Source organism: Oryza sativa, chromosome 11, assembly GCF_034140825.1.
Source record: "Oryza sativa Japonica Group chromosome 11, ASM3414082v1".
In the NCBI taxonomy this organism is placed as follows: Eukaryota; Viridiplantae; Streptophyta; class Magnoliopsida; order Poales; family Poaceae; genus Oryza; species Oryza sativa.
This window is the reverse complement of record NC_089045.1, coordinates 26,933,553-26,952,245: the sequence shown is the minus strand read 5'-3', so window position 1 is coordinate 26,952,245 and position 18,693 is coordinate 26,933,553. Positions and strand designations below refer to the sequence as shown.

At 38.1% G+C, this 18,693-nt stretch overlaps 2 protein-coding genes across 2 annotated transcripts; both read right to left on the bottom strand.

Annotated features, from left to right (window-relative positions):
- Positions 1-6,500: 6,500 nt before the first annotated feature.
- LOC4350977 (adenylyl-sulfate kinase 3) lies at positions 6,501-11,069 on the bottom strand. Its single transcript, XM_015762419.3, has 7 exons — positions 10,680-11,069; positions 7,773-7,913; positions 7,523-7,672; positions 7,310-7,428; positions 7,119-7,203; positions 7,001-7,047; positions 6,501-6,843 (listed from the first exon to the last, which is right to left on the bottom strand). Exons 1-7 carry the CDS (start codon positions 10,951-10,953, stop codon positions 6,745-6,747), a joined length of 915 nt encoding a protein of 304 aa, XP_015617905.1. The 5' UTR covers positions 10,954-11,069; the 3' UTR covers positions 6,501-6,744.
- Positions 11,070-15,457: 4,388 nt separating this feature from the next.
- LOC107275894 (transcription factor BHLH133) lies at positions 15,458-17,059 on the bottom strand. The gene is made up of 5 exons (XM_066305194.1): positions 16,700-17,059; positions 16,438-16,626; positions 16,288-16,353; positions 16,107-16,172; positions 15,458-15,823 (listed from the first exon to the last, which is right to left on the bottom strand). Exons 1-5 carry the CDS (start codon positions 17,057-17,059, stop codon positions 15,728-15,730), a joined length of 777 nt encoding a protein of 258 aa, XP_066161291.1. The 3' UTR covers positions 15,458-15,727.
- Positions 17,060-18,693: the final 1,634 nt, after the last annotated feature.

Sequence of the window (18,693 nt, the reverse complement as noted above, 5' to 3'; positions counted from 1 at the left end):
TGCGTTATCACGCTCGATTCGCGGAGGATTAGCGAGGCCGTTGTGGTCGTCGCTGCCTATATAAAGCAGTTGACCCCTCGTCGCGGCTGGGGGGAAGAAGAGGAACACACGGCACAAGTGCTGCGCCATTAAGCAGCAATATGCCCTAGAGAGGTTCACACATGCACCCACGTATATTCAGAGAGAGATCAGAAAGAAGATGCACGCCCATGGCGCAAGTCGCGGATCAGCGATCTGCAGTCGCCGGTGCTGATGGCATCTCTATCGGTGAGTCCTCAACAAGAAGCCGATCCCGTTCTCCGTCAAGCTGCTTATCCAAGATAACACAACAACGTCGTTGTGCTGTGCAGATATTATGCATAGCCAGGCATTATCTCCTAGAGGGAGCAAATATACACCGTAGTGTTGTGCAGTTGCGCAGCTCGACCGGTAAAATAGTAAAGTGGAGCACTGATGAATAAGTCGTGGATGTGTTGTGAACTTGTAGCCATGGATATAAATATCCCCAGCGGCGCATGCACACGCACACGTTATCTTTGTCAAGCGATTAATATGAGCTACAAATAAATACAAGGCGAGCCTAACCTTCGTGAGGGTTGGACCGTCTAAATTATCAATATCAAATATTGGATGTGGATATTTATTTATATAAACTTGGGATGAGTTTGAGTCTTATTGGCATCAGACCAACCATGATTTATACATATTTATATTCATGCCGGATGAGTCACATATTGCCTCGTGCTTTATATTCATGCCGGATGAGTCACATATTGCCTCGTGCATGTCATGTACAGGAGCAATTTCTTCCCTCTCCAAATTCTACCGGATGGACGGGAGAGCAATTCCTACAATTCTCGAAGACAGGCATTATTCGCTAAATAAAATAACACTAGCCATGAGGGCGAAGCGTGTAGATTTAAAACACACGTCGACATCTTGGCCGAGTGTCGACAAGATGAAATGGCCAATTTATCAATATTTATGCTATGTCCGAGACCGACGAGGCCGGGCGACGTATCGGCTAAAGCTAACAAGGCTACAGCTATTCATTCATTTCATTTGTCTATGACCGACGAGGCTAGACGAAACCATGGCCGAGTGCCGACAAGGCCAGGTCACTATACTATTAACACGTCTAAAATGGATGGGAACCGGATGCACCGTTGCTAGGCACCAACGAGGCAAAAGCAACCATAAAATCCATGTTTGATGAAGGCCGGGGTCCATGACTGGGCACCGACGAGGAAAGGTCACCCGCTTCACCAAATTCTCTCCACACTCCGACGTGGTGGTAGTGTACTGTGACCGGGTTTTGGCGAAACAAAGCAACCCGTTCCACATTCACTATATTCACCGTTAAATCTGCACCAACCTCAACCTTCGGCGAGCAAACAACTTTGAAGACGACGATCATAAAGCGCAGCTTAATCGGAGGTATTCCATAGGCTCGTCCTGTGGATGTAATTAACCAGTAGCCTCATTGCTAGGCGTCGGGAATCAACGGACTTCACGCAATCTCCAGTCAGCATACCTTTTCATTAAGCATTCCTCGCGAAGGCAAAAGGCGAACTCCTGCGGGAGCCCTCATGTATTTGTAAACATTCATGTTAATGAATCATAATTAATAAAATACAGGGTTTCCCTATTTTCTGTGTGTTCGTTGTTTTGTTTTCATCAAACAGTTTTATTCCAAAATTCATACACATATAGAAAGACAAGCCATGCTTAAATGATAAAATAACTCACAGTAAAACAGTTAATATCTATATAGCTAGTCTTCTCATAAATTTTAGGCAAAATTTGATACAATACACTTAAATTTTGTGTAATTTGCTGGTAGAAATCTTAAAAATGTGCCACGGAAAAAAGACACTCTAAAACCTAATAATTTGCTAGATGGCACTTTTGTCTCAATTGGAGAGATCAATTCTTCAAAAATACGAGAATGCCCCTAGAGTCAAAAGATTTTGAGCTAGGGCTGTGGAGTAAAAATGTAATATGATGTATATATGCTAATGACGTAATTGGGGTGATGGAAAATTTAGAGTTACATAATTTCTAAAATTTTATTTTAACACCATGTTTGAAACTTGGACCAGCATTTTCTCGTCTTTATTAAGACTTTATCTCTCCTATTTAGTCATAGGTGTCCTCTAATAAATTATTATTTTTTTAGATATCTTTCAGCGATGACACTTTTTTCAATGTCTATCAGCAAATTATACAAATTTTGAGTGTTCTGTAGCAAAATTTGTCTAACTTTTACATAGTATTCTAATGAAAAGAAATTAAAATGGTCATATAGAGGGCCATACATAGCGATATTTGTCCTCAGCCAAGTGCTACTAACTGGCCACGAGGCCCACGACTAGAAATGGCAATGGAGCCCTGTTCACCGTTTCCCCGCGGTGAATTCACCTATTAGGTGACGGGGATGGTTAATATGTATTCACCATGGAGTCTAAAATGGTTACAAACCTCTCACCATCAGGGATGAGCGTCCCCGCCCCCGCGGTGACCCGACTTTACTGTACAGATGACTAATTCTAGACTTTTTAGATGTTTTGGCCCATAATACAAAAGCCCATTTAATAGGCATATATAAAATCTAACCCTAAGTCAACAGGTCAAACTCCAAATCCCCACCCAAAATTCCAAATCCTCCAGATCCGCACGGCTGCATGCTCGTGCCAGCCACCACCGTCATCCGCTAAACCGCTAGGAGCCGCCGTCTCACCGCCGTGCACCGCTAGTCCGCCAGCCACCAGGCGCGCCGCGCTCGCTGCCATCTCTCGCGCAGCGCGGGCGTCCGCCGCTGGGAGCCGCCGAGAGATGCCATGGACTGAAGCCGTCGTCGCCAGCAGCCTCCGTTGATGCGCCGCCGAGCACGGCGCCTACAGTCGTCTTCACCGGGAGCCGCCGACAGCCTCCGTTGATGCGCCGGTGGGCACGGCGCCTACAACCGTTTTCACCAGGAGCCGCCGGCAGCCTCTGTCGACGCGCCGCCGGGCGCGGCACCTACAACCGTCTTCACTCTTCACTAGGACTCTGGGAGCCACCGTCATCATGCCGCCGAGAGCTGCCATCGACGTCCGCCAGCGCCCTCCGTCGTCACTTGCCCGCAGCCCTGCACGCCGTTCGCCGCCAGCACGCCATCCACCGACCATGGCTTCGGTCTCTCCCCATATGACTGTGAATATGTTGTTTAACTGGGGATGGGTTCACCACGGGAAAAATTCACCGCGTGGTGATCGGGGCTGGAGAAATTGTAGCCTCGTCGTGGTTGACGGGGGCGGGGACGGTGAAAAGATTTGACCGCGGTGACAGAGACGCGGATGTGACCCCTGACGGTGAATTCACCGTTGCCATCTCTACCCCCGACACATATAGATCGACACGTGATTCAGTATAAACATGGGTGTACACATATATGTCTATAGTTCTCTTTCCGGTCGAGAAGAAAACAACGTTTTGGAAATTGAGACAGTCTATAGACCATTATATTGCAAAATATTTAAAACTTAAAAGAAACCTGATGGAATTCAGACATCATGAGAGCGCCCTTTGAGATAAATTAATATACAGATATGAGTTTTATTCATCTTACATAAAATATTTGAAACATATTGTTCTCCGAAGATTATTATTTTTTATTTATTGAAGCGTTTGCAAAACACAATTAATCATATAAACCTGGTTGGGGTCGTACCAGCTAGTGCAAATCAAGGTGCACTTCTTCTTGTTTTTTTATTTTTTTGAAACATATCAAGGTACGCTTCAACTTATTTACCGTTTACTAATAACCTGTGAAATGTGGTGGTCAAGGTTCGAAGCAAAAATTCTTCATGTTGGGTCAAATTACCTGGGTTTCTGTGTGGGCTGAACACTTTGGCCCCATGGGCTAGAATGCTGGACAATCTAATGGGCTAGTCGACCTATCTGGCTCGATCGGTAAGTTTAATTTGTAGCCATGGATCAGCCAAGATGTGATCTAGCCCATGGTTGAGTTTTTTTTTTCTTATGCATTTTATTGATTATAGATAACCAGACACATATCGCATGAGTTATCCTTAGTGAGAAGTCAACTGCAAGTACAAGCAGTTTTGCATAAAGGCCTCTTGAAGATGGCCAAATTGACATGAGCTCATGAAAATTGCTATGGACGACTTCTAAAAAACTAGAAAAAGCAATCAAATCCTTCTCTTCTCCACCAGGTTGCAAGCTTGATCCGTAGCGACGACGGTGATGAAGAAACAATGAGTAGTTGCTGATGAAAGTGCAAGGAAGCATACCCAAAAGAGGTCTCCGCTAACTTATTACTCCATCCGTCCTAAAATATAGATATTTTTTAGATTGGTATGAGTATTAAGGAAGTAGGTGAGAATGATGGGTGGATGTGCGTGATTAGTTAAAAAGAGAAAGAAGGTGAAGAAGAATGGTTATGATTGGTTGAGAGGAGGAGATAGGAGGAGAAATAGTTTTATTTTAGGACAAGAGACACTGTGCTAGAAATGGCTACATTTTGGGACGGAGGTGATAACTTCTCTATGACGAAGGAAGCTTCCATGATAAAACAATAAAAACTCAGCTTCCCTAAGAAGATGCACGGTCGTTGATGAAGGAGGCTTGCATTGTGTTTAACTCGCCGGAGATGAACAAAATGGTCAGCGCAACATTTTGTGAAGCAAACTTGCTTTACTTCTAGTTGGGGGCGTCCATGGCAAATCTAGAAACCATTCCATGGATAGATTTGGCCGGATCCATGGAAAAGAACTGGGAGAAGAGAAATGTGACGCCGGTGAAACCTTGCACTAACAAAAGCACCAAAGAAAAAGAGAGAACAAAGAGGAAAAACACACTACGGTAAGAACCCAACTATCTAGATCTAGACCCCTTCCCCCATTGTCGGTGAGGAATTGATGGAGGAAATTAAAGGGTCCGAACGGAGAGAGAGGAAGAAGTCGCCATTTTTTCGCCCGGAGAGAGGACACCAAGAGAGAGAGAAAGGCTCCTCCCGCTATCGTAGTCTGATACCCCTGCGGTTGAGTTTCAATGGACAATATTGATCACTATGTCCATGGGTTTGCAACCAAATCTTTTTTGCATCAAGGTGGTTCTTCCTCGATGCCTCCGATTCCCATAGCCTTATTGAATTGCTCATCAGGAGCTGCACTATTGCAAAATCAATCGCAGTATTCTACTCCCTTTAATTGCCAGGATAAATATTGTAGGAAGAGCGGAAGAAAGATATAACTTGTCCCCTTTTATCCGGGCTAAAAACTACGTATTTGGTCCGGGAAGAAAATCAGCTATATATATTTAGTAGTCATATGATGCTAGTAGAACTGCACAATTCGACTTGCAACTTTGCAAGTGCGAGAGCAAGTGTGAGTGATGAAGAGGTGGAACACAACCACCTCTACCTTGGTATATTATATGATGATAATTAATCTCTTGGTGATTAATCTATTGGTAAAGAAAAGTGTAGTAATGTAGTGCACTTACCAAGAAATTAAATATTGTCATTAAATATTGGCTATAATACTTAGCAAAATACTCTCTCCATTCCAAAATATAAGGCAAAACCACCCTTAACCCAAAGACCAAGAAATAATTATTATCATCTTGTAGTTTGAATCATCCTAATAAATATAATGCATGCATCCAATAGGATTAGATAACATGAGAGTGGAGGATTTAAAAAAGTAATAATTTAATGGAGAAGATGTCATAGTTAATTGCATGCTTGGAACATCTAAGACAAGTGGTTGTGCCTTATATTATGGAATGGAGGGAGTATGAAATACAAATTTTCTGGCGAACTTGTTCAAGGAAAGTGTGTGTGGCAGCAATTGTGCATAGGATATATTCCCTAATTTAAATTCATTTATACAAGATGGATGTAAGGTGATTGCACTGGGAACAGATTTTGTTTTGGGTACAATCTTGATATGCATTTACTGAAACAATAACAAAAATCCAAAAACAAAAAAAAAATAATTAGGAAGAGATACTAACTTTCAGAATATGAGAAAAATTGAAGCATTAAAAGAATTTCTAAGACCAGTCCTCTTCAGTGCTCATGGCTGCATCACCTTCCTGACTTCCTCTGAGCTCGGAATGGCAGATCACAATTCTGCCTCTCTGGTGCTTCGTACGCCAGATTGATTATTATTTCAATAGAAGATTACATAACATGGCAAGGAAAAACGTAATCACCACAAAATTGACACTATCAAGTGTGACCAAAAGAAATTTCCCTGTTGCCATTCATTCTCAAGGTTAGTTGAGTCCACATCAGGAGCAGAACGATTATATTATCACAATGGCTATGGATGAAAGGAGAAGATATATATAGACAGGAAAGAAGCTATGAAGAAATGATGCATAGAAAAATTCAGTGTATTGAATTGATACCCGTTTTTTTTCTGGTATGTGTCTGTCAAAAGCAATTGTAGCTGTTTTTTTTTTGTTTTTTTAAAAAAGAATTTATGCAGTGAACAATGAATTCATACAGACTAGTTTTATTCCTCTTGTACAGGTTCAATAACAATTCTTTGTGGGTACAAACATTTCAGTTCAGCATTGTAAATACAGATGTGCTGATAGAAAATGTTTATTCCAAAATAATAGCGGGGAAAGTAACTCGCAAACACAGGAAGCAAGTGCTATTTTTCAAAAGGGCCTGACTTTGCTACAGCATCTGGAGGTACATGGACAAATTCACAATCATTCAACTCTCTAGTTCTGAAAGAATCCATTGGCTTCAAGATATGACACTACTTGATCAGCCATTGATTTAGGTGAAGGGCAGTCCCCAACTTTGCACTGTATCACAATCTGCAAAGAGTAATTCAAGGTCACAATCAGAGAAGTTACAAATCATCCTCATAATTTTTTTTATTTTGGAATCTTTTCTCAGAGTAGTACTGATACTGATGTTTTTATTTTATTGAGAAGCTGATGTTAGTATGAATATGAAAGATATTTGGCTAACCTCACAATCTGAAGGTGTTTCATAAGGATCATCTATTCCCGTAAAGCCTGCATGCATGTAATTTCCTCAGTAAGCATTGCAAGTAATAATCAGAAAATTGCAATATGTTTACTTTTACCTTTGATTTTGCCGGCACGAGCAAGCTTGTACAGGCCTTTTGGATCCCTTTCTTCACATACTTCAAGTGGGACATTCAGGAACACCTGAAGAAATGTACTTAATACTTATCAGATATATCAAATATTCAAATAGAACAAGGAAGCATTCTCACTTGTTTACATGGCAATTTGAATTTTGCAGCAGATATACCTCAATGAACGAAGAATTGGGTAGTAATTTGCGGCAGGCGCTTCGATCACTCTTATAGGGTGATATCAAACTAGTAATGCAGATCAATCCAGCATCTGCAAACAGCTTTGCCACTTCTCCTACAAAGCCAGACATCAACATTGCTGTAATTTTTCACTGAAAACACCTACAGAAAAATGATCATCCAAGGCGAGATTTTGGAACCGAACAGACCAACTCTGCGTATATTTTCGGCACGATCCTTGGCTTTGAAGCTGAGATCTTTGTTCAGGCCGTGCCGGAGATTGTCGCCGTCAAGAACATAGGTCAGATGCCCTCTTGAGTGCAGCTCACGGCTCAGTGCACATGCAAGGGTGCTTTTTCCTGAAGTTGATTTTGAAGTTTCTTCAGATATCTTAGGTTCAGAGTTTTCAGATATGACAATGAAGGCCGGTGAGAATTTTCAGAGTTCTTAGATGCATACCTGAACCACTTAGGCCAGTGATCCAAACAACACAGCCCTTCTGGTTCAGCAACTTTTGTCTGTCAAGCTGGTTTACTGGGCAGTCATGCCATCGGATGTTTGTTGATTTACCGACAGTTGAGGTCATGAGCTTGTTTAAAACTGGTAATTTAACATCACAATAATATTATTGGAATGTTGAAAGCTTCTTGAATAGGCTGATGCAGGAATTTACCAGAGAACTAGATTCCTTTTAGAAGATTTCAGTAAACAATATTACTATTCTGAAATCTGAATCATATTTGGCATATGGCATTATAACAAACATGATTTCTCTTCACTGAAACATCAAGAGAAGCTGAATCCTATACTATTACACTATTATGTTTGCAATTTTCCATCAACAGGAGTGCAGTAAAGCTTGCAGAATAGAAATTCTCTAAAAAGTTTTGTGCTGCACTTCTCAGAAATCTGAAATCTGAAGTGATCAGCCAACCTTGAAGAGGACTGACAATCATGTGCAGTTCTCAATACCTGAACATTCCTAAGACAACTCAGTATGAGAGAGCCTACCAGTGCCGAATATATAAAGCATATCATCTGCAGTTTGTCAGTGACTCCTACTTCTAGGCTGTGTTTAGTTCAGCGCAAAGTTTGGATTTTGGTTGAAATTGAAGATGATGTGACTGAAAAGTTGTGTGTGTATGACAGGTTGATGTGATGGAAAAGGACAGAATTTTTGATCTAAACTTTGGATCTAAACACAGCCCTAAGTTCTACCCTAAGTTCCAACAGACTTCACACTGTTGGACATGACAGATTCAGAAATCAACAAGACAGAATTCAGATATTCAGAGGACTATGGTGTCAATACTACTCCCTCCATTTCCAAATATATCCAGTTCTAGATTGGCTAGGAGAGATTACAGTTTAAGAAAAAAAATACTATAGCATCCCTTATTAAATGAGGGGTGGTTGGTGTTGATGTAAAAACCAAATTTGGTCGTTAACAGTTGGGAATAAAAATAAGAGAATTTTGTACGGGAGTTAAGTGATGAGACACATCAATACTACAAATGATTATATTATTTTTATTTGAGAAAGGATAGAGTAACAAGTAAGTACCTCTGACTTTATTTTTCGAACTTACCCATACATTCCAATACAAAGGCAAAAAAAAAAAAAAGAATGCCCTCCACGTTGACAACCCTAAATGCAATTTATCTCTACTTTAACAAATCTAATACTATTGTCCCCTATTTTAACAAACCCCAATCTATTTGTCTCCTACTTTCATAAATTTCAATATAATGCTTGCTTAAAAGATGAATTTATTTTGAGATAAATAAGATGGTGAAAGATGAAGTTGTTTTGGGACAGATGGATTATATTATATGGGCCATGCGTGGCACGTGCCAGAAAATACAACATAACATTAATTATCTGATGGGATCACAAAATAGGTACAGCATTTATTAGGATTTCATTTTCTTCTCAGGTACTTCAGCAAAAGTCATTTTCAGTCATGCACAAAAAGGGAAATCCTGTAGAGAGAATAAATGAATTGTCCGTACGAATATGGCAAAATATGTGTTGCGGTAGGTAGTAGCAAAATGGATGATAGGTATGTTTTTGGGTAGTTTTACTCAAGTAGTACAATTACAAGTAATTACTTGCTTGACTTTTGGATTGGAATCCCATATATCACCACCTTATCCTTTCTTTTTTTTTTGCGAGGACCCGTATATAATTTCTAACTAGCAATAAAACGGCGAATTTTAAAATGAACTTATATGCATGTGGTTTTACCCATATCTGATATATATGTACTATTTTTACCATGCCAGTACATATATTGCCACCTTATCCGTTCAAAAGTATGCACTAATTTTTTTTACCATGACAGTATATATTTTCCCGATATAATATAGTAATGTAGAGCACATCATTGCCACAAAAACTCTTTTTTATAAGCAGTAATGATAACTATTAGGCCCGGTTTGTGGTTATTGTAGAAACAAAAATATAAAACTATTGTACGATATATTATCATCCAACTACTGTGCTTCAAACAATCACTCTATCTTTTATCAACACGATAGTTCAGTCATATCTATATATATAGGACAGCGGCTATAGAATAAAATAAATGCATTTAGCTAAGCACCCAAGCATCGAAACGTATTTGAACTAATTAAGCAATATTTTTTTATCTCATAATCCACCGGAATATCAACGAACCGAAAAAAAAAGTATGATACTAGAGCTTTAATAAAATTAAATGCAATTCGTGCACCTTGATAATCATGTGGTCTGTACATAATAAAAGAACAGGTTGATGTCATTCCATTGTTTTAAAACTAAACATGTACTTTTGAATTATATATATTTTACGCTGTACATTTCTAATTAATTTGTATGCCAAGAAAATTATTAATCTCTGCGCCCAAATTAGCTAAACGAAATGTCTCAGCTTGAAAAGCCGAATTACCTACTGTAATAAACATTGAACTGAAGCTCTTGAGCTCTAAAGGTTCGGATTTATTTATTTCCACTATTAAAAAAATGCTCCCTCCGTTTCAGGTTATAAAACGTTTTAACTTTCATCAAACTTAAACTGCTTTAAGTTTGAACAAATTTTTTAACCCAAGATAAACTTAAACATTTTTAACCCAAGATAAATTTATTATGAAAATGTATTCGATTATTGATTAAATGAAACTAATTCGGTATTATAAATATTACTATATTTGTTTATAAACTTAGTCAAACTTTGACCAAAATCAAAACGTCTTATAATCTGAAATGGACGGAGTATAAGCTAATGAAACTAATTAAATGTGATGTCAACATTAATCAAAGCAAATTAAACTAATCACTGTGCAAATCGGAACAAATCCATTTATATATTGAAATAATATATATCACCTGGCAACACATCGTCGTCGTCCTTCCCGTCGACCGGCGCCGCCGCCGGCACGGCCGCCTCCGACCGGCCAGCCTTCCTGTCCCAGCTGCTTCCGGCCGCCGCCGCCGTCACGACGCTCATTGGCCTCGCCGCTGCGACGAGCCTCACGCCGGCAGCTACTCCTCCCCACGGTGGCCTCAGTACCCCTCCGGCGAGGCGGCCATCGGCAGCAGCCGCCGGTGCACGGCGGCCGCCGGCGCCGGAGCACGGGATGGGGAGATCCCTGGCAAGCATGGGTGGTGACTGGTGACCGGCGGCGAGTGCTATGTGCACGAATGCCCTGCCTTAATTATATAAAATTCGCTATGTGCAAAGCTATTTATAGGATGGTGATGCCGATAAATACAGGTTAATCACATCACCATTATTATCCACCAAGCACGATACTCGTGCTCTCTACTGATAGTATCGTACTACCAGTAAAAATAATATGTATTGTTTGTTATTAAGTGTAAATTAGTAATTTAAGTAATACAGTGATTAAAGGTAACTTTATCATTTATCATTTATGTTTTTTTTATGTCTAGATTGATTAGTGGTCATCCATTCCTCTAGCGTCGCCGATCGAAAATTGCCAAAAAGAACAAAAGAAAAAAAGTTTAGTTACTGCTAAATAATAATTATATCTCTCCACACCTATTTCTTTTAGCCAATAATATATCTTCACATTTCTATTACCGTTAACTAGCTTGCTACTAGTATAAATAGATATAAACCTTCCGATCAAATAAGATCAATGGTTTACATTGCTTTCTACTACTAAGAAGTAGTTGTGTATTTAATTTAACCATCAACATTAGATTTGGACATTGATACAGTCCATATTGTTTTTACAAATATATTGAAAATATAACGAAAGCATTTTTTTTTCATGATAAATCTATTCTAGTAATATCATCTTCACATATTGAATTCTACGACGCCATCTATTTATCTTATTTTGGACTGTGTGTGTCTCGCAGTAAGTGTTGTTGTTACGGTTGGGAATGGAGTTGAAGGTCATCTCTATAGTTTGCAGCGACATGATATTCATTGTCATGACATTCTTTTTCTTATTTTTTTTCGTTTTTTCTCAATACTTGCAGGTTGTGTACACACTCACTATACAAGGTCGAGAGTGGTCTTAAATTAATTGTAGCATTTACGTGTCGTTGTCTGAGATTAATAAAGCTTATTTTATCTTAAATAATACTTCCTCTGTTTCACAATGTAAGTCATTCTAGCATTTCCCACATTCATATTGATACTAATGAATATAGATAGGTATATATGTCTAGATTCATTAGCATCAATATGAATGTGAGAAATGCTAGAATGACTTACATTGTAAAACGGAGGGAGTACATCTTCAACGCGAAGTATATTTGAAGACGAGTAGTAAAAGGTGTCACTCTCTTAAAATTTAATAGAACTAACCGTACCATTTTTCATTGTTTGAAGCAATTCAATGAAGAGAGAAAGCTTACTAAGCAGTCAAACTTCTAATAAAGGATTTGAGACTACATATACATTTATTGATAAATTTTCCTCCATAAATTTGATAGATATTATTATAGTACAATTATAATATAATTACGTTGTAACTACAATATAACTAAAAATCGCTTTGTAACATGCTATTTCCGTAAAGCAAACGTCGTGAGACTTAATCCTCTCTTGTGTGCGCGCGCTTTGATTCTTTTCTTGCTTGCTTGCACAAATCTTAAAACAAATCTAATGATTCAAAATTATGTGAAAGTTACATACAAGTTATATTTTAATTACATATAAGTTACAATGTAATTACACTAGATTGTACTATAATTACATCCATAAAATATTTAGGATAAAATTTGTTAATAAATATATACTTCCTCCGTCCCACTCACTATGGTGCGCACGCGTTTTAAAATTCAACTCTTTAAATATTTGATCAATAAATATTTTATTATAGATTAAGTTTTATTTGATGAAAATAATATCATGTCATGTAAATTTACTTTTATATGATTATAATTTTATTGCTAGAAATATTATAGCATACGAGTAATTTGAAGTCAGATATTAGTTTTGAAGACTATGCTCTTGGTGAGTGGGACGGAGGGAGAAGCAAAATTGTAAAGGATTAGTGTGCATTTTTGGAAGCTTTCAAACTTCTAAGAATTGTTCCCACTCATGACTTCATCCTGTCCAGAGCTAACTATATATATTGTGGACAGATTCAATGAACCTGAATGAATTCCAATATATATAAGTTGGGAGCCTTTCTGTAAGCACCAATGAATTCCAACTTTCAACAAAAAGGGGAACTGGCTGCTTTTGAACACTATTGTTCACAAGAAGTGTACATTCCCTTTTTTTTTCCTGGTATGAACTCTGAACATGTACATATGGTTCATGCTAAATGCTTTGGCCACAAAATATCTGACAAGGTCTCCTTCCTGTTTACTATTAGTGCCTAACTCTCGCATTGATCATGGTTGTTTAGGTAGTTATAGTGTCGGTTGAGGAGATGTTCTCAGATACACTGATCAATTAATACCATAGTTAATTTATCGTCGTGCCAACAACAGAAAATATTTAATGGGAAGAAAGATATATAATTGATGCCACGCCCATGGGATGCCGAAGATTAATTTAGAATATTTTCCATCGATATATATATATACGATATTTTATTTGGTGCATTTTCTGCTTCCTGATCAATGTTTCGAGGTTGTTGGAATCAACGGTGTTTGAGCCCTCCACGTAGGCAAGTACTATATATCCAACCTCCATGAAATCGATCTCTATCCATTACATTGATATTTGATATACGTAGGCGGTGGTGCGGCTCCCCTGCCCTCCCTCTCCCTCTCTCTCCTAGATCTGGCGGAGGGGCAACGGCGGCAGCGCGGCCAGATGGGGGGAGGGTGGCGTTTTTTTCGCCTAAAACAATTTCGCAAGCAGGTGGCTATAGCGTTTGTGAAGATGGAGATACTGTCTGCAAAAATCATTTTCGCAGATGGAACTAATATCCGCCTACAAAAGTCGTGTATTTTCGTAGGTCTTAAAGTGCAGGCGGAGTGGATAGCAAACTAAAAAAATCGTTTTGGACCGTTTGTAAAAATGGTTTTTGATGTCGCAAACCAATATGGACATTTAGTTTGATCGGAAGATCATTCTATATGTGTACATTTCAAGTAGAAGGTGAAAAGAGAAATGACATGATTTACAGTCTACGGCTTGCACCTTTTAATTTTTTTCCTGTCAATGTGACATTTGTACTCCCTCTGTTTCCAAAAGAATATGATGTATTATTAAAGTGTGTAACATCCTAAATATAATTAAGCATTAAGCTTTCTTTCTTTTGTCATAGTCTAATTATTTACATATAAAATTATTATATTGGTCAAGGTTACAAATGATATATACTACTACCTCTGGCCCACAAGGAAATAGTCATTTTAATAATTGTAGTAGTTTTTACATGATAATAAGTACATGTAGCACTAGCACATCACACAAGAGCCAACTGAAACATGTGTAGGTTAGCCATTATATATCATGGCCACAAAAATGTTTGGTGTAAGAAGGGATCATAGCTTGTGAGGTTAGCAAATTTCTTCTCTCCTTTTGTGAGCTAACACACTCAGCTTGCACAACGGCCAAAAGCCTCTCGGGTGCCTGCCTAGTGATAATCAACTGAGAACTCAAGAATGGTAGACAACGCTATGCATCTGGACAACTCATCCCAGATTAGATAAAGTGCAGGGCACTAAGCAAAGTCCTAATCTTGTGGTAGTACAATTAATACGCACTACAATTAGTTACCAAACACAATGTAATAGCTGATTTACAACAAATGATTGATGCAACTTTGGTAACCCATAATGTAGCAAATGAATTGATGCAACTTTTTGTGTAGTGCTACTAGCACTTGTCATGGCCTCATGGCCTATAATGTTTGTTTCTCTTTTTTTTTTCTTCTTTTTTGGGTCAGCTCAGCAGCAACAGACCTTCTTATCCAATTATCCAAGACTAGCTTTTGATTACTTGAGACCAATTAGCATCTGATGGCAACATGTCCATGATGAGACATAAAAGTTTGTTAAGATATAGTTGCTTTGAATCTAGTTGCACTTTAAATAGTTTTGCTTATTTTTGGTTATTGAACTTCGCCAGGTTTGAAAATTTCAGAAGTGGTTAAGTCACTTTTGAATGTAGCTAGGAGATATGATTTTGTTGTTTAAGAAGGAATGCATGATTCTCTGCTTGCTAATAGTAATACAGATAACAACACATTAATCATACAGAAATATGTAAAAGCTATAAAAAGGTTGCAATCCTGATCATCAGAAGCAAACAAACCACTCAATTTCTCTTTAAATTAGGGTCTCATTGTAATTTAGAAGTGTAAATTATTCTCCAGAAGTGTACTTTCAGAAATCAATGCTATTGGACATTTGAATATGCACAGATGCACAGCTTTTACAAAAAAAAAATTAAAAAAAATCTGATGATCAGAATTAAACAAGCCACTCAATCTCTCTACATTAGGGATTGGTTGTACTTTAGCAGTGTGAAGTATTTTCCAGAAGTGTACTTTCAGAAATCAATGCCATTCGATATTTCAATATGCACAAACACGGCACCATCACCATGATGTAAGATGATAACAAACGAGATAAAGAATAATTCTGTATAAGTTGAACGAGATTCAAAGGGATTTATAATGTTTTTACTGCAATAATCAGAAACTGAAAAACTAAAGGAGTGATGAGCTTCAGAACTGAGACATATATATATAAGCTCTTTATTTTCATCAATCATACTTATATATACATTATTTTCTTACTACGTATATTTGGCAGTGGAGCACTTTGCTCTACATTACAAAAGAACAGAAGAATGTATATAGTCAGTCAGGGTTAACATCTAAGACAAAATACATCATGCAGTAATGAGTTCCATTTAGCAACAACTCATATATATATCCAGCTCAAATCCCTCTGAAATGTTGATCGGTTCAGCCAATTCCTTTCAGGAGTCATTCTTGGTTTTCAGCAAGAGTATGACCGAGATCCATGTTCATGCCATTATAGGCTAGGGGCGCAAACATCCATGTGTCGTCAGAGCTCAATAGCTGTTTAGAAAATTGAAAGAAGATCAGATAAAAGATATATACATCTTTCGAATGCATAATGTGTAACACAAAAGATTAAGCAGAATTGATTCTTCTTTCATTTTGCATTCTGAATGTTCTAGTACATGTATTCTGAAAGTGCTGTGAAACCAGGGAACATTCTAAAATGTGTAGTGAAATTGCCTTTATTAATGTACTTGCAGCCATGAAGTACCCTTTTTCTACAAAATCTATGATTTTGTATCCTTCTGTTGATTTGATTTTACTGTAACATAACTAGTACCTTTATTTGCAACTGCAAAAACTTGACATACTGAACTGCTTCCTCCAGCATTGTGCTGATGTCAACCTGAAAATGGGAGACAGATTACATTATTCATTGATGCACTCAAACTTACTACATTGATTGTTCTGTTCACCAAACTAGTAAGATAATTACTAAATACTAATCAGCAAAAGCTTACTTTAGTGCCATTGGGAACAAGCTGCTGAAGTATTCTCAGTCTCTCATTAATCCTTTCCCTTCTCCTCTGTTAAGATGGTCAGAAACGCCGTCAGAAAAAATACTTCAGATTCAAACATTAGACAAATTAATAACACAATTAGGTCCTAACCTTAGCATAGAGGCTTTGTGTATCCTTGGAGCACTGCTTATGGCCTCTTGAATTGTCACTTTGTTTCAGCACTACAGATCCATCAGTTGCAGCAATTGAATCCTCTCCGACGCTGCTCCCGGAGGAACAGCTAGGATTGACAAGTTCAGAGCTAGTCTCATAGTCAGTAATGGTTGAACTACTTGATACCTAAAATAAAATGAATTTTAGTCATTACAACAGTTTAAGCATGAACCAAAATTCTCATGCCAAATTGACCTACCGAGCGAGAAGTTCGGGTTTTCTTCTTCGGCTTCTTCTGCTGCTGCTCAAAGTGCTCATCCATGGGGAACATCCTCTTGTTCCCAGTGATGACCTGATGCTGATGATCAGAACACATATCCATGCCAGTGCTAACCATCAATTGCACTGTGCCAAATCCCTCATCATCCATCAGAGGAAGAAACAAGCTGCTAGGCATTGTGCTAGTTGTGACACAAGAATTTACACTACTGTCAGGAGAATAAAAGTTGATTTCAGCATCAGTGCTGCTCCAGAACATGGACTTTAGTTGATCAATCATCTCAGATTCCTCACTCCTTGCATCAGCAGAGCTCCAGATGTTTGCACACCTTGCATCCATCCTATTGATCTGAAACTTCCAAGCTCTAATTTGTGATCTTTTGAAAAGAGTTGTAATGTGTGATCTCTTGGAATTGTTTCTGTGAGCACTGTGCAGGTAGGGGCACAAATTTATACTATGTTTCCAGAGAATCATCTGCAGATATAAATTTGACTAAGGTTCCATCATAATCTTATCTTTATGTACAAATGACAACTAAGAGCTAGTACTTTATATCGCAAGTTCCATGACCCATACCCTCAGGATCTTCAAATGATAGAAAGATTATATGGGGAATCGATTGCCCATTGAGAAATCTAAAGAGGCATGCTATATAGACTTTTGGTTGAGGTGAGAGGGAGGAAAAAGAAAAACAACTAACAAGGTTAATTATATGATAACATTAAATGATTCATATGATCGGCAATTAAGTCGCAAGATCAATAGCCGATAATACGACACAAAAAAACATCAACACCACTTATAAGAAAATAATAAGAGCTGGCCACAAATAAGAAATTTGGAGGGAGGTGATCATGGAGAAGAAGTGCTGGCAATGTTATAAATAAAATAGGACACAACTGATATCAAACTCAGTTTGGCAGCTTCACATTTTCTTTCTTGGTGACTTAAAGAGGATAGTGAAGAACAGTATGGCATGCCATACCCTTTGCTATAATAATGTACATAAGTAACTAATCCTAGTTGTGCAATTCAGTAATTCACATTGTGCAAGTCTATCTACATACTGAATTGAAATGCTATGTGAACAAATAAGGTGAAGCCATGAATATGATGTCACTTAATTGTTCTTTATTCTGTTGTACTTGTATAATAGGACAGCTCAAGACGTGCTTAATGTTTGTATTAAGCATGCAAGGATGGCTTCCATGAGCATTAATGTTGCATCTGGCATTAATTAAGCTGCACAAACAAATATCTGGTTAGATTCACAAATCACTACATACATCTTGAATATGTGCAATAAAATGGACCAAGTTCATCATTGCATTCACAAATACAAGCTAGCTGTCCTTCAGACTTCATCTGGGGTAACATACTGCCACTTGAAAGGATCTCCAGGAATTTAATGACCCAATGCCAATCATTTCATTAGCCAGATATAACTGATTTCAATGGGGGCTTAGTACAATATCACATTAACTATATAAAATCTTCAGATCTCCATGATGCAAAGATGGAGTACACTTTGACAATATAGTGCAACCAAGAAACCAGAATGCAATGCCAACTTGCAAGACAATAAACATGCAATCTGATGTAGAAAACAGAACAGAGAACAGAAGGAAGAAGACATAATTATATAAAAAAGACATTATTAGAAAAAAAAAAAGGTGTCAACTTAATAGGCCAATTAGCACTTTATTCAATTCAACTGGACTGTGTTCTGTCAGTCCATAGTAAATGGATGCAAGATCATTTATGAAATGACAGCTAAATTTGTGGTCTTACAACAAGTAGAGATTAGTATTATGCTTTATATGCCCTCAAATAGAATCAGCCAGTACTCTAGTCCAACAAAAAGGCACTAAATTCCCAAGGTTTGAAGTCACATCAAAGCCTGAATCATCATTATGCACGAAGACAAGAAACAGAAAGAACTCCGATTTCACCAACCCAATGAACTCTGTTTC

What these genes read in the sequence shown, in the direction of transcription:
- LOC4350977 (XM_015762419.3), bottom strand. Translation starts at nt 10,953, where the DNA reads ATGCTTGCCAGGGATCTCCCCATCCCGTGCTCCGGCGCCGGCGGCCGC. An exon ending in CACTGGCCTAAGTGGTTCAG is followed by an intron (nt 7,673 to 7,772) that starts GTATGCATCTAA and finishes AATCAACTTCAG; the next exon opens with GAAAAAGCACCCTTGCATGT. An exon ending in CGAAAATATACGCAGAGTTG is followed by an intron (nt 7,429 to 7,522) that starts GTCTGTTCGGTT and finishes CTGGCTTTGTAG; the next exon opens with GAGAAGTGGCAAAGCTGTTT.
- LOC107275894 (XM_066305194.1), bottom strand. Translation starts at nt 17,059, where the DNA reads ATGGATGCAAGGTGTGCAAACATCTGGAGCTCTGCTGATGCAAGGAGT. An exon ending in AAACCCGAACTTCTCGCTCG is followed by an intron (nt 16,627 to 16,699) that starts GTAGGTCAATTT and finishes ATTTTATTTTAG; the next exon opens with GTATCAAGTAGTTCAACCAT. An exon ending in TTGTTCCCAATGGCACTAAA is followed by an intron (nt 16,173 to 16,287) that starts GTAAGCTTTTGC and finishes TCCCATTTTCAG; the next exon opens with GTTGACATCAGCACAATGCT.